The sequence below is a fragment of the Euprymna scolopes genome, chromosome 18, assembly GCF_053919585.1.
Source record: "Euprymna scolopes isolate OS-2025 chromosome 18, ASM5391958v1, whole genome shotgun sequence".
NCBI lineage: Eukaryota > Metazoa > Mollusca > Cephalopoda > Sepiida > Sepiolidae > Euprymna > Euprymna scolopes.
Window position 1 is genome coordinate 23,841,357 of NC_136499.1, and position 14,716 is coordinate 23,856,072.

Sequence of the window (14,716 nt, forward strand, 5' to 3'; positions counted from 1 at the left end):
TGAATAAAAATAAACAAAAATAATAACTGCAACACAAAATTTTTTTATAAAATAAACGGGTGTTTATTTCTTTAGAAATATATTTCAGAGATATACTCCGTTGTCAATCTATATATTTTTTTTATTTTATAAAAAAATTTCGCGTTGCAGTTATTTGGCTCCAAATATGTTCAATACGTATCTTATTTTATTTTCAAATTTCACTCAACGCCTCTAATGGATATAAACAAAAAAATTTTTTATTGATGTTGTAAGCAGATGCAGCTCTTTAGGTTATTATTGAAAAATATTTCAATTTTAACAATCTTCCTAGCTGGAAAAAGTATATTTTTGAAAGAAACAGAAACAAAACACCTGTTTTTATTGTAAAAAAAAATGTGAAGGAGACACAAATTTAGCTAATCAGAATCAAATATTAACTTGTCAGATTCAAGGCTACTGCTAACTTTGTGAAATAGACTAATTTAAATTTATATAGTAGACCTTAAAAAATCCGTTTCTGTTCTATGATCATTGACGCAGTAAACTATTTTTTTCTTTCTTCAGAATTCTTGGTATCAAAATTTCAATACACAGCTAATTCTTCTTTCTCACAATTCTCGGTCTCAAAATTCAATAGACATCTGACAAAAAGAATGCCCGTCTCTGATTAACAGGCTTTTTATGGAAACCATCTGCCTTTCATATGCATATTAGCTTCTTTGAAGTCTTGTTACCTTATGAGATCACCAGCCTATAAGTAAACACAGCGGCCATTTTATTCTTTTCATTCTCCTTGCTTGATGCGAACACTGCATACTGTACAAAAGAAATCAGGTTTGTACTAATTTTTAATCACAATTGAAAATTATTTATCCTAAATAAGTAAATTAAAGAGAAATAGGCTCTGTTAGGTAATGTTTATCTTCATTACAGTATGGTTGGGAAAATTAATGGAGTTTCAATGGCCAGAACAACCATGGTGTCTCCAAGGTAGCCATCAAACTAAATGATAGCTCCATACACATAATGTGTGGAATTATGAGTTTGAAAAAAAGTAAAAATACTCACCTAATTCTATTGAGAGACCGGAAGTGCTGATGGTATTCAAGTTTATAGCAGAATAATCATCTGTGAATTCCTCTTCAACTAACATAACGCTGCCATCACTCAAGTGGATCTGTTGATCGTCTTCATCTTCCTCTCCTTGACCATCAGAGATGCTATTCAACGACTGATTGGGACTGAGTTCGTCACTTTCCACAGATTGAGGGGTGACAGGAGACGATCCACTACTGCTATCAAAGGACAATGGCGAACGTTGGACATAATCATGGTCAGAGTGAATAACTTCTGTCATCTCTTGATTTTTCAGTAGATCTGCTTCTTCATCCACCTCCTCATCTTCTTCAGCTTTCTTTGAAGAAATTGTTGTAGCCAATGGAATTGGTGATAGACACAATTCTTCAGAATTAATTAGATCATTTTCTGGTGATGAGTCGGGTATTCCAAGTGTATCACTAAAAAGGTCTTCAAATTCTGTGTCGAATGTGAGATTGTCATTAAAGTCCATATTTGTCTGAAATGAAACAAGAAGAAAGTAAAAAAAAATTTTAAATAAAAGTATTGTCTATCAAACATTTGTGGTATTTGTCTGGTTAGGAAATCCATTGAGGAAAAAAAAACAGTCCTATACCAAGATTAAACAAATATTAAATGAATTCCAAAACTGATGATGAACTAATACACTGATTGTTTTGCCAAGTACACTTTTTTCTTAATAAATATGAACATAAAAACATGTTTAAAAAAAAAAAAATCTAATAGTAAGCTTCAAAAATGACTTAAAAAATATGAAAGTTCCAAAAACATAATTTTGAAAACAATAACACAAATATCGTCAAAAACAAAAAATTCTAACAAAATCTTCATATAAGCAAATGAGATAAAATCTAGGTTGTCTTTTGATCAAACAACTCACTTAGAAGCAAACAGCATCAAAGACTTGTCATGAAAGAAACGAAGAAATGGAAAATGTGGAAATGGGTTCCATAAAATCAAGGCTACTAATTAATTGAAGGTTAAAGTGAATATATAGCTTGATTATAAAAAAGATCTTAGAATGTGAATCTATGCATCCATCAGGAATCAAGTACAAATTTTTTTATATATCTCACTTGCTATAAGTATACACAGAGATGCACACAGTGTTTGGAAAATCAATCACATAACTTTGGGATTATATTCTATATATGTAAATAGATCCAGAAACACTTGGTTTCAGAATTATAGGCCATTGAAACAAATATTGATCAATATTTTTTATTGCAAACATCTAACACATCTACAATGTGTAGGTGTGATAGTGCAATGTTTTTTTCTACATATGGGAGACATAAACACTATACCTGATGTTGCCACATATACTAACAAAACCATGAAAAACAATATGAAACATAAAAGCTGTAGAATTCAAAATAAAAATCTGAGCATCATAATCGGCAAAAACTGTTACGATGACCAACATGGGAGACCAGGTCAGCATCCTGAGAATGTTAACCTTTCTTATTTCAAATAACAGAATACAACAAACCCAATACAGTAAATAAATATGATCAGCAAGAACCAAAGACTTCACAAAAGGAAAAAATGGACCAAAAAGGAAATTAGTAATGGAATGCTATTACAAAAGTAACTGCTTCAACAAAGAGGCTTATTTACACAGCTATAGAACATAATACTAAAGTTTTGCCATCGATTTTCTAAACTTTATGTATAGTCGTTCAAACACAGTTGTTCTACCATCTCACGGCTCTTCAGTATGGCTAGACGTGGCCAAATGAGCAGTTAAGACTCTTTCCCCTACACAATGGAACTTTGCATAAACACACAAGTTATTTGCAATGTTTTCTGTCGATTATCATCCTCATACAAATACAATAATGAAAGAAACATATCTTTTCAATAAAACAATTTGGGAAGATGTTTTTCGGATAGTCACAAACTTTTATGATTTTTATTTCAAATATATTTCTGCTGATATACTCTCCAGCCTTCATATGTTACTGATTTATGGTACCTCTTTTTTTATTTTATTTTTTATTTACATACAATTGCTATTTATTATTTGTAGACGTCAATGTTTCTTGCTTACGTAAATTCCAATGAATTTGATGTTTATTTTTAGATTCATGAACACTCATGCATAGCATGACATTACAAATACTTGCTTATTTAATACAACTTCTTGCTAGGTTTTAAAAGTTTAGAATTTTCAAGATTACGTTTCAACCACACCCATTAGATGATCAATCAGCCAAGGTGAAAATATGTAATTTGCAACAAAGTATTAATACAATGTTGACATGTGGAGTTTACATTCTGAGATGCAGAGTTAGAAAAAAGAAACTCAACACAACTTGTTAGCCATTTCTCATTCTAATTTATTTCACTTTGCCAGGGGCGGCGGGGTTCATCAAGCGAAGTTAGGTTGGCAGTGGTCTAACAGTTAAACCACTTCTAGCCTAACTTCATCTGATAAACAGCACTGCTTCTGGTAAGGTGAAATCAATTAGAACGAGAAATGGCTAACAAGTTGTGTTTCTTCTTTCTTGCTTTGCATCACATTGAGTTCTCCTACTCAAAATTTACTACAGAAATTACTTTATCTTTTATGGACACAACACACCGTGTGTGTGTGTATACATACATATATATATATATATATATATATATATATATATATATATATATATATATATATATATATATATATCACTAGTTATCATTTAAAAACCAGATGTATTTATTTCACATTCATAGTATTTTATTCGGATGTTAATGTAGTTATATCTTACATATGTTTCATTGAATAGTTGAAGCTCAAACAACTAATTGGAGACAGATATATATATATATATATATATATATATATATATAGTCATCCACATACAGTACTGTTTCGCTGTTTCACAGCTCATCAGTGCGGCTAGACAGGCAACTACCTCAAGCCAGGATTGAAACCCGACCGTTTGTACGGCAGTCAAGGCTCCTAACCATTACGCTATTGGCGGCTGCTTGAACGAGTAGTGAGTTTAACGATGTTATGATATCGTCTGGAATACCTCCGCTCGATTTGTTTACACAAAGAGCGTCGCTTATATGCTAATGGTAATTCGTGTTTCACTTCTCAATATGCTCAACTCAAGGTGAGGAGCACTATAGTCATCCACATACAGTACTGTTTCGCTGTTTCACAGCTCATCATATATATATATATATATATGATTTTGTGAATTTTAAAAGATTACCATTTCCTTTTATCAACATTTTTCCTTCACCATATCCTTTTTATTTCAAGGAACGAAAAAAACACACTCTCCAATTGTTTTTTTTTTTTTCAAGGAATATATATATCTGTCTCTGATGAGTTGTTTGTTGAATTTCTGCTATTCAACAAAACATGTGTAAGACATATTACATTAATATCTGAATAAAATACAATGAGTGTGAAATAAATACATCTTCTGGTTTTGGAATGATAACTAACGATATATATGATTTAAAAATGAAAATTCATTTTTATTGAAATTGTGACAATTTGAAAATCTTATTGAATATATATCTTAAAAGTATATATTTCATTATAATTGTAAGTATATACATATGTGTGTGTGTGTGTGTGTGTGTGTGTTTTCCATAATACAATATGAATAAGGCTGCTAAATTTTAGTAAATTTCAAAGAAATAAATTTCTGAAATTTCAAAATGTCTATATTTTCAAAAGTTATTAAAGTTTGGCATATTTCTTCATATTTTATACAATTGTAATGAAAACTTTGTTATTCATGAAAAAAAATGTTCTTTTCACAAAAGAAAGTAAAAAAAACAAATCGTTTGTTTCCACAAACTGCAAAATATTGCACCCATGAATCATTGCATCTCAGAAGATCCCAATCAGGGTGGAGAGCTGCAATGAAGTCCCAGAAGGGATGGTTTCTTCACAATTCTTAAGTCTTCTTTAACTTCGTCCCTTTACTACAAACGTCATAAACAATTATATAATCTCTTTAAACAGTATTGCAAGAAAAAAAAAACTTACTGCTCATGTGTATCAATCAGACCCAAACTTAAATTCCATTAATCGTTCCCTTTTCTGAAAATTTATTTATAAAATATCTAATTTATTGAATAGATGCTGAAGATTTAATTCATTGCAAGTACAAACTTTAACATATTTGTTTATAATGAGTAATCTCTAAATAGGAATTCTTGTACAGGAGACAGAGAGGATGAGAAGGGCATATATATAATTTGGTGCACCACAATCCTGAGAATCGTTTCTATGTTTGTACATTTGTTTCCATAAAACGTGAAATTTGCTCTTCTAAAACGATAAAGATTAAAATTGTTCAACTGGCCCGTCCTTAACCATTTGTATATCTATATAATTTTTTTCTTTTACAAATAGACTTTGTATTTTGAAGAGAAAAATGTCATAAAATATATGCATTAATATGTTTGGGTCCTCAATTTAATAGAAAAAAAAAATAATAATAAAATCAGTTGAATTGTGAAACATATGTGATAGTGAACACTGTTGACTTCATGTGTCTCGTTTCAAACAAAGGTTTGTCTGAAACATGTGAACATCTTAAAACAAAAAAAGTAGACAATAAAACTCACGAATCTGGTGCCACAATGTTTAATAAACAAAAGAAAAAAGGGAGAAAAAATGCAATAAAAGAAGTTCCTGTTTATAAATCGTCTTATCAATAAGTGAGGTTGAACAATAACAATGACACCATATGGCACTGGTGAGAAATTATGGGAGGAAAAAAAAAAAATAAATAAACGATTGTTTTTATTCAAGTTTTATGGAGTAAAATCATTCATTTTTTTTTATTTTTAATTAAAACTTTAACAATATTGTAAACAAACTATGAAATGTATTTTTTAATGTTATCAAAATACACTTAAATAATGCATCAAACAGCAGCATCAGAAGTTTTTTAAACATCAAACTTCTTCAACCAAAAGACCCAGTTGGGATAATTATAAAACTAAATTTGTAAACCTACACTTTCGTGTTTTCACAGCTATTTACAATTTACATAATTACTAGAAGTGCCGACATTTAATATGATTACATTTTGAATAATTTTATTGATGTCACTGCCTTCAAAATTTTGTCAAGTATTCAATTTTAAAATGGTGAACAACTGTTTCATGCCTTTTTTCCACATTGTTCTTATTAATTGATTAAACACAAGGAACTAGGTTGAGAAAAAAAAAAGAAAGAAAAAAGTTTCTTAATGTTTTTAGTGGTATCCATGCATCTTTATAAGAGGTTTTGTCAGTCAGGCTTCAGTTTGTAACATAATTTTTGTCAGTATGTCACATGGAAGTTCAGAACAACATTTTTGTCAGTAGTTTTTTTCTTGCACATTCATGCATTTCTATAAGAGACTTTTCTATTGGTCTCAAAATATTACTTCTTATAGGTTAAAATTAGAACATTGGAAAGCTGAATAATGAAAATCATTTTTATTTAATTTCACTGAATGAAATCCACTTAAATCAGGGAAGACTTTGTAATATGTGTTTTTTTTGTTTTGTTTTCTACTCTGTTTTCCAATGTTTTCATCTTAACCTTAAAAAATAATGCTTTCAAGTATGTGTTTGTTCTTATTCAAATTCAAATATAAGCGCCAACCATGTGACACGTCATCCATATTTGACTTAATAAAACTCAAGAAAATTGGATGGTCAACTTTCTTTTTTAGAGCAATCACACATGGACTTAACACCATCAAAATAAGGAAGAAAAAAAACATATTACAAAGTCTTCTATAATTAAGGTGGATTCTACTGAAAATTTCACAGAAAATAGAAATGATTTTCATTTTCAATTTAATAAAAAAGAAATTACAGCATTACTTCGTTTTCTAATGTCTTCATTTTAACCTTACAAAATAATGCTTTTAAAGATATGTTTGTTCCTATTTAAATTCAAATATATGCACTAACCACGTGACATTAAAATCTGACTTTAATGAAATCGTCAAGATCAGATGTTCAACTTTCTCTTCTAGGAAAATCATTCATGGACAACATCACGACCAAAATGATTAAAATAAAAAATAAAAAAATAATCATAAAAGACTTTGTAATGTAAGGTGGATTCCACAAAATGTCTCAAAAATTAAATAAAAATGATTTTCCTTTTTCATCTCTTCTCTATATAAATAAAATGAACTCATTTTTTCCCGTCTGATTTTGACATTAATAGGATTAAAAATCAAGATATTTCATGCAAATATAATATGCACAAACGGCAGAACAATATCTGAGGTGTGTTATAGGCTTATTATTTCTCAAATTCCTCGATAATCTTAGATTTCTATACTTTTTCTGCTGAGAAGTCACGGCCAAAATCGGTTAAGATCAATGGAAGTGGTAAAATATTTTCTCTCTAATAAATTCCTCCTCCCCCTGCCACCACTTAACACCGTTTGGGGATCGTTCACAAGGAACAGTTGAGAAGAGAACACCAGTTTGGCTTCGTAGTTCTTTCATGTGAAGTTATTTAAAATCACTAAACTAAGCTGCAGTGCTCTGTGGTGTAGTGGTTAGCGTGCTGGACAATTCACATTATATTTTCACGTTCGCGCCGACCTACCGTAGTCGTTTTTTTTTTTTTTTTTCCTAAACAACTGGAATGGACTTTTCTTGGTGGCCGAACTGTTAACGTTGCAGATGTTTTTTTTTTTTGTTTTTTTTTTCACACTTTATTTTCCTACTTTTACTCATGACTCCGGGTTTGATCCTTCCTACTTACCTACCATAGCATTTTTTAAAACTCCCTCCCCCCGTCCCGGAAACAAACACTCGGGCAACGCCGGGTACCCCCGCTAGTTTAATAAATAAAAAAAATACAGCATTACTTGGTTTTCCAATGTTTTCATTTTAATATTACGAGATAATGATTTCAAAGATGTGCTTGTTCCTATTCAAATATACTTATAAATATGTAACATCTTAACATGAAAGTGGCTGTTGTATAAATGTTTAAATTTTCATAGTTTTTCTCACTTTGAAGACGATTATAAGTAAAAGATGTTGAATTGTCATTATTAAATGTGATGTTTGTCATCATTGGATATATTTAAACTCTGTAGAAAAAAAAAAACATTTTTGGGGATTGCTTGGCCTTTTGGCCAAGATCAAAGTTCAAAAGTGTAGTATCTGTTCCGGCAGATACTGCAATCAAAGACCATATGTGGGGGCAACCCTACATATAAGACCATTACTCTTGTAGCAATCAGTTATTGGTCAATGTAGGGGAAACCATACCAATTGTCACTATCCAGTTCCCTCACCCCCGGGGAGAGCTGATCCCCTCCCCTTCACTTTCCACATTAAAAAACGGCCTTGTGCCTAATTTGCTCAGTGGGGAAGCAAATAAATACAAACTGTTGAAAAAAAACAAAAAAAAAAACAATGTTATTATATTTGCCTGTTTCCTCGTACTGGTTCGAATGTGTTTGGCCCTATAAGTGCATATAAGTATTTCTAATACTTTATATAGCCTATATATTATTTTGTTTTATTTTAAAGAGAATTGCATGTTTTTAAAGGCTTTGAGAATTCAGTGTGTTTTGTCATCATTTAATAAATGAAAAATCTTTGTAGTATCAATATTAAATTATCTTTTTATAAAAAAAAATAAACTAGTTTCGTTTGACTACTTTATCTTACTTTTTGCATTATTTAATGCTGAATCCAGTAATTTTCGAAAAGTTTTTATGCTTCAAGTTCTTTATATCTTCAAATATTTATTCATGGTGTTTGGTTTAGTTGTTTTGTCAAAGAAAATTGTTGTTTTAGATTTTGTCAAACATAATTAAGTTTTACAAAGCGAAAGAAAAAAAGAACAATAGCATCAATGTTTAATGCATCTCAGGTCAGGAAATCAGTATCTTCAGACAGCCTGAGCACCAGAGGTAAATTAGTGATAACAAAGTTTTCAATATTCTTTTTTTTTTTTACTAGGTATTTTTTATCATGTATTATTATTATTATCATCATTATTGTTATTATCATTGTCATTATTATTATTATTATTATTATTATTATTACTATAATTGTATTTGACTAATTTTAAGATTTCTAACGCAACATATTTACTTTGACTTCAGTCATTTTTACAGGAGAAATAGTTACCTTTAAAATTTACAGAACTTTAGTGTGTAAGTCTGAGAGTGATCTTAGTTAAGTTTTGTCTCAGAATACCCCCAATAATTACCAATAATAAAAACTGTTATTTTAATTTATCTATCATCAGTTTTTTCCATGTCATTGCTTAGCAACAATGATAGAACAACAGGCCGTGAAAATTCTACTGTGGGTAAGTTCACAGCGTTTTTTTTTTTTTTTTTTTTTTTTTTTGCATGACGTGATTTGTAGGTTCAAACTCTGCACGTAAATTTCTTTTTTTTTTTTTCATTAGCTGTAAAAAATTTTATAAGATTTGAAAATTTGTGTTTTTTTTTTTGTTTTTTTGTTTTTGCATGATTTGGTTTGTAGGTTCAAACCTTGCATGTAAATTTCTTAATGTTTTTTTTTTTTTTTGTTTTTGCATGATTTGGTTTGTAGGTTCAAACCTTGCATGTAAATTTCTTAATGTTTTTTTGTTTTTTTTTGTTAACTTGAAAGAAGTTTATATAAAATAATTTTATAAAAGAAACAGTAGGTTCTCTAGAGTGCAATGTAGAATAACATATATTTTGGACTAAGTTACTGCATGGAGGCATGTGAAGCTTCCTCCTGGGGCGATTTCACGGATTTCAATGACAATAAAAATATAAGAGTGTGAAATATTCGTTGATCATCATTGAATCCCGGGCAACGTTGGGTCTCCCTGCTAGTACGGGCATATTTTGTCATCTTATATTTCAAGGACACAAGTTTGTTTTGTAGCAATTTGGGGTTATTTAATGCAGAATCCGTTTATTTTGTTAAAAGTTTTTATATCTTCAAATATCTGTTTGTGATATTTGGTTTGCTTATTTTACAACATATCAACCCTTTTTTGGGTTATTTGATGCAAAATCTGGTCTTTTTGGCAAAAGCTTTTATGCTTCAAGTTCTTTATATCTTCAAATATTTATTCATGGTGTTTGGTTTGCTTACTTTGTTTTATGACATATCAACCTTTGTTAGGTTATTTAATGCTGAATTCATTCATTTTGTTAAAAGCTTTTGTTTCAAGTTCTTTATTTATGGCATTTGGTTTGCTTCTTTTTTTTTTATAGAAGAAATTATTGTTTTTGGTTTTACAGAACATAATTAAATATTGCAAAGCGAAAGAAAAAGAAAAACTATTATGTCAATATTTGGTGCATTTTAGGTCAGTAAGTCAAGATCTTCAGATAGCCTGATCTGGTAACAGGCAAGTTTTTATGTACAATATTGAAATTGGGACTCCAAGTATATCAGAGTCAGATTAGAGATGCTTAGACAATTCTAATAAAGCAAATGGATATGTCTTTTGCAGCATTCCCATCTCGACCTGATTAAAAATAGAAATAAACGCTTTACACCAATAGTGATAAATAAGCCTGATAACCTATTAACACAAATAACTGGCAATTTGTATTGAAAATTTCGGCCATTGTTACTTGTACTTTGGACAACTTATAAGATTCAGAATTTTGATATTTTAACAGAAAATGAGATAACAATCATTCTATGAAATTGTTTGGCAGAAAAATATGAAAATTAAATCAACAAAATAAATTGCTTCACTTTTTTTTTTTTTACAATCATATTTCCTCTATTTTTGTCAATGTCAATACGTACAAAATTATCAGATAACCTTTCAAGCATTAATTTGCTTAACGTTGAGAAAAACACTCTACACCAAATAAGTGATCAACGTTCAGAGTCAATGTATACCATGTGATAAAGACCTAGCTGGTTGCAGGTATTATATAGTTTTTCTCCTCCTATAATAGTTGTCCTATAAAGGTTTGAGCGTCTTGGGTGTTATATTTAACCCAGAGCTAGAGAGGTGAGTGATGGATTCATCCCTTTCTCAAGAGGAAAAATGAAAGGGATGAGATCAAACCAAAACAAAACACCAATTCCATTACTTTTTAGACACCTCTCTAAATGGATCAAGAATATCACCATTTCATGTTAAAAGATAGTATAAAAAATGTGCAACTCATCTGGGGAGGCAAACAACATAACATATGAATTGTCAAACCACATTCCATACTACTCATTGTGGGTGGGTGGAGGACAAACAACATGCCACATTGCTCATCGCAGGTCATGCCCTACAACTCGTCGGGGGGGGGGGGGGATGGAGACAAAAAACCGCATACCATACGACTCATTCTGGGGGGCAGGGGCAAACCGCATGCCATACGATTCGTCGCAGGGGATGGGGGGAGGCAAACCGCATGCCATACAACTCGTTGCGGAGGGGGGGGGAGAAAGGCAAACCACATGCCATATGACTCATCGCAGGAGGAAGAGGAGGCAAACCACATGCCATACGACTCGTCTCAGGGGGAGGAGGAGGCAAACCACATGCCATACGACTCGTCGCAGAGGGGGAGAGGGAGACAAACCATGTGCCATATGACATGGTGAAACGACAACTATGGAAGGCAGTAATTACTGAGGATACAGTTGAAGATTCAGTATTCTTATCCCATCGTGGTTAACAACCAGATGAAGGCCAGAGGAATAGTTGACCGAAACATTGTGAAACAACGGCTATAAAAGATGAGGACAATAGTCCGCAAATAAACCAAATATGCAAATCACTCTTCTCAAAAGAATTCCAATAATTAAATAATGAATACACGTGAGGACAAGAGAAAGAAAAACAAATCTAAACAGTCGTTTACATCTAACAGAAAAAAACACTTTACAATTTCACCCTAATCAAACAAAGATAAATTTAAGGTTTGAATAAAAAAAATATCAAGTTATTTTCCTAACAGTAAGCGATTATTCCCACATTTATGCAAACAGTGGTTATTCAACACAACCATGCCTCCATTTTGTTGTTATCACATCATTTAGGTCAACAAGTTAATTGGTTCTTAGTAGGATTATTACGATACTAGCATTAAAAAATGATGTGCAATGCTTTTTTCAATAACAACTGATAAATGGCTCAATATGTTGCATGTTATCTAAACATAGGCAAGTCCACTTACAAAGCTTAAGTACCTAAAAACATACTTTCATTCTTTATTAAAAGTGCCATTTGGGATTAGCAGGAGAATGGTAAATCGTAAATTTAATAACATGTTTTTTAATTTGATAGCATCATAATGTTATACAAATCTGAAATACAAAAAAGGTATAAATAATGTATCGTTTAAAAGATGTATTGAAAAATAACGTACTGATACTTTTGACGATTTTAATTCTTAGTAATAATAAGGAGGTTCCATAAATAACATTTCTTTGAGAAAAAAAATTACATGCTAATCTTTTTATATTTAATCTACAAGTATAGAAATAGTATACTTTTATGAATTGTTTAATCTTACATGTCAAGAAATTAGTTAAGACATTTTTTGTTTTATTGTTCTTAGATTGGTATATAATAAAATAATTGGATTTCTAAAAAGAGAAAGAGAAAATGGTTATCACAAACAGGGCTGTGGAACTGGTAGCTCAAATGCTTGATTTTGTGTAATGAAATTTTGGTACTACTGCATCTTAAATCCCGTTTTTCTGTGAGTCTCACTCGTCAGCGCCAAGGAGACAATGCAAACCACCCTGGAAAATGCCGAGTGAGCTTATACAAAGAGAAACGGAGTCATTAAAAGAGACATGAGAAGATGACTCCAAATTGGAAGAAAGAAAAAAAAAGAAAAGGGAGAGTTTCATTGCGCTTCAAAAGATCCATTGCAAAAACAAGTGTTTATTCTTGTGACAAGGATAATGAACAATTCTAGGCTGGAAGCTATCCTGGAGTCGCCGGAAACGGTCTTTGTGTTCTGAAGAAATTTTTGCATAAGATGCATTAAACAAAAATTTGCCGTCATCGTCGGCTGCTTACAAAGACAAAACTTCTTTGGAAAAAAATTTGGTTCATAAAACAAAAAAAGAAAAAACACAAAAATCTTCAAGATTGTTATAAATACCAAAAAAGACATGTTTTCTTTGAAAAAAGTTTTACGAAAAACATAACCCCCCCCCGCACATTCTTTGTTCCTTTTAAGAATAATTGTTCATTAATTCAAAGAAAAAAAACTTTTCACAATAAATAATAAATAAAACAGTAAATTTCATTTCTTAGGTTTTTATTTTTTGTATTGACTTTCATTTACTCAGTATAATCTGCCAGGCATTGCCAAGCAAGACTCACGGAAAAACAGGATTTAAAATGCAGTAGTATGGAAATATGGCAGAGAAGGATGGGATAGTGCATTAGACTCAAGGGAATGAGGATATGTTGAAATAGAAAACATGGAATTTGCAATGGAAATAAATTGTTTGTGACACAATCCCATTACTTTTCAGTCAGTTTTCCAATCAGCTAATCATATTTATTAAATGTTTGTATTTTTAAACATTCTTCCCTAAACAGAAACACCTAAATGCTTATTTTAATTCACCTACCACGTTTTATTCTTCAAAATCTGTCAAAATAAACAAGCCTTGAATTTCAGTTATGACCAAATTCTACCACTTACATCGCATTTGCTAACTTTGTTTTGTATAGCCTACTTGTGATCACATAAAATGCTATTACATCATTTTCATCAACTGCAACTTGTAATAAATTTAAAATAACATTCTTTTGCAGATAATTTTAAACTATAACAAGAGTAATCATAGACAGAGCAGAATGTTTCATGTGCCAACTCTACACAACTGACGATGCATCAAATATGGCTTCTCATCCACCATAGATAATTCCGTTTTGATTGAGGCTTTAACTTTTTACCTGCTTTCAACTATTTTATGGAACTTCTCCAATTCTCACAAAAAAATCTTTTTGCTTTTTTAATCATCAAAAGTGAACATGTGATGTCAAATTGGATCGATTTTATATCATGAAATGTGATTAACACAACATACGTCTATACTTTGAGGAGTTGGATTTTTTTTCTTCTTTTGAATTCAAACAAAATCCATTTATTGGCGTTAAGTTCTCTTGCCAAATATCCCTAAATGGTCTGAAATGATTCCAATCAATACACTGAACTTTGCTACAAGTTCAAAATCTAGCGTTTGTGGATTTTTGTTTTTTTACCAAAAGCGCCAGATCTTCATACTCAATTATTCATCATTGTTTACTGTCTCCCCCCCCTCACACACACACTGGAAAAAAGTTTTAAAATCCAACTTTATTAACTTTTCGTAAAATCAAAAGCAAAATTTATATTCCTTGTCCAAACAATAAAAACTGTAAACGATTCATTGTAACAATTGAATACAAGTTTCTAAAGTTGAACCTACCAATACATTTCTCATATGAAAAATAATTTTGACTTTCTATGAAATCATAACATTAGATTGTTTTGGTGGTTTTCTTTTAAAGCATATCAGCTACTTTTTGTTATTTAAAGCTGAAACCAGTCAGTTTGGTTAAAGTTACTAATATCTTCAAATATTTATTTTGAGTGTTTGCTTTGGTTGATTTGCCTTATAGCGCATCACACTTTGTACATGGCACTAGAGGTGTTTGTTTACATGT

At 30.9% G+C, this 14,716-nt stretch overlaps 2 protein-coding genes across 2 annotated transcripts in view; one reads left to right on the top strand and one right to left on the bottom strand.

Annotated features, from left to right (window-relative positions):
• Nucleotides 1–14,716, top strand: part of LOC145297525 (dol-P-Man:Man(5)GlcNAc(2)-PP-Dol alpha-1,3-mannosyltransferase-like) — a 209,071-nt gene that overhangs the window by 37,879 nt on the left and 156,476 nt on the right. The gene's annotated exons all lie outside the window — the stretch shown is intronic.
• Nucleotides 1–14,716, bottom strand: part of LOC145297524 (uncharacterized) — a 60,589-nt gene that overhangs the window by 23,983 nt on the left and 21,890 nt on the right. The window contains exon 2 of the mRNA XM_080143440.1: nucleotides 1,051–1,558. Coding sequence (XP_079999566.1) covers nucleotides 1,051–1,558 — 508 coding nt within the window. The remainder of the gene's footprint in view (nucleotides 1–1,050; nucleotides 1,559–14,716) is intronic.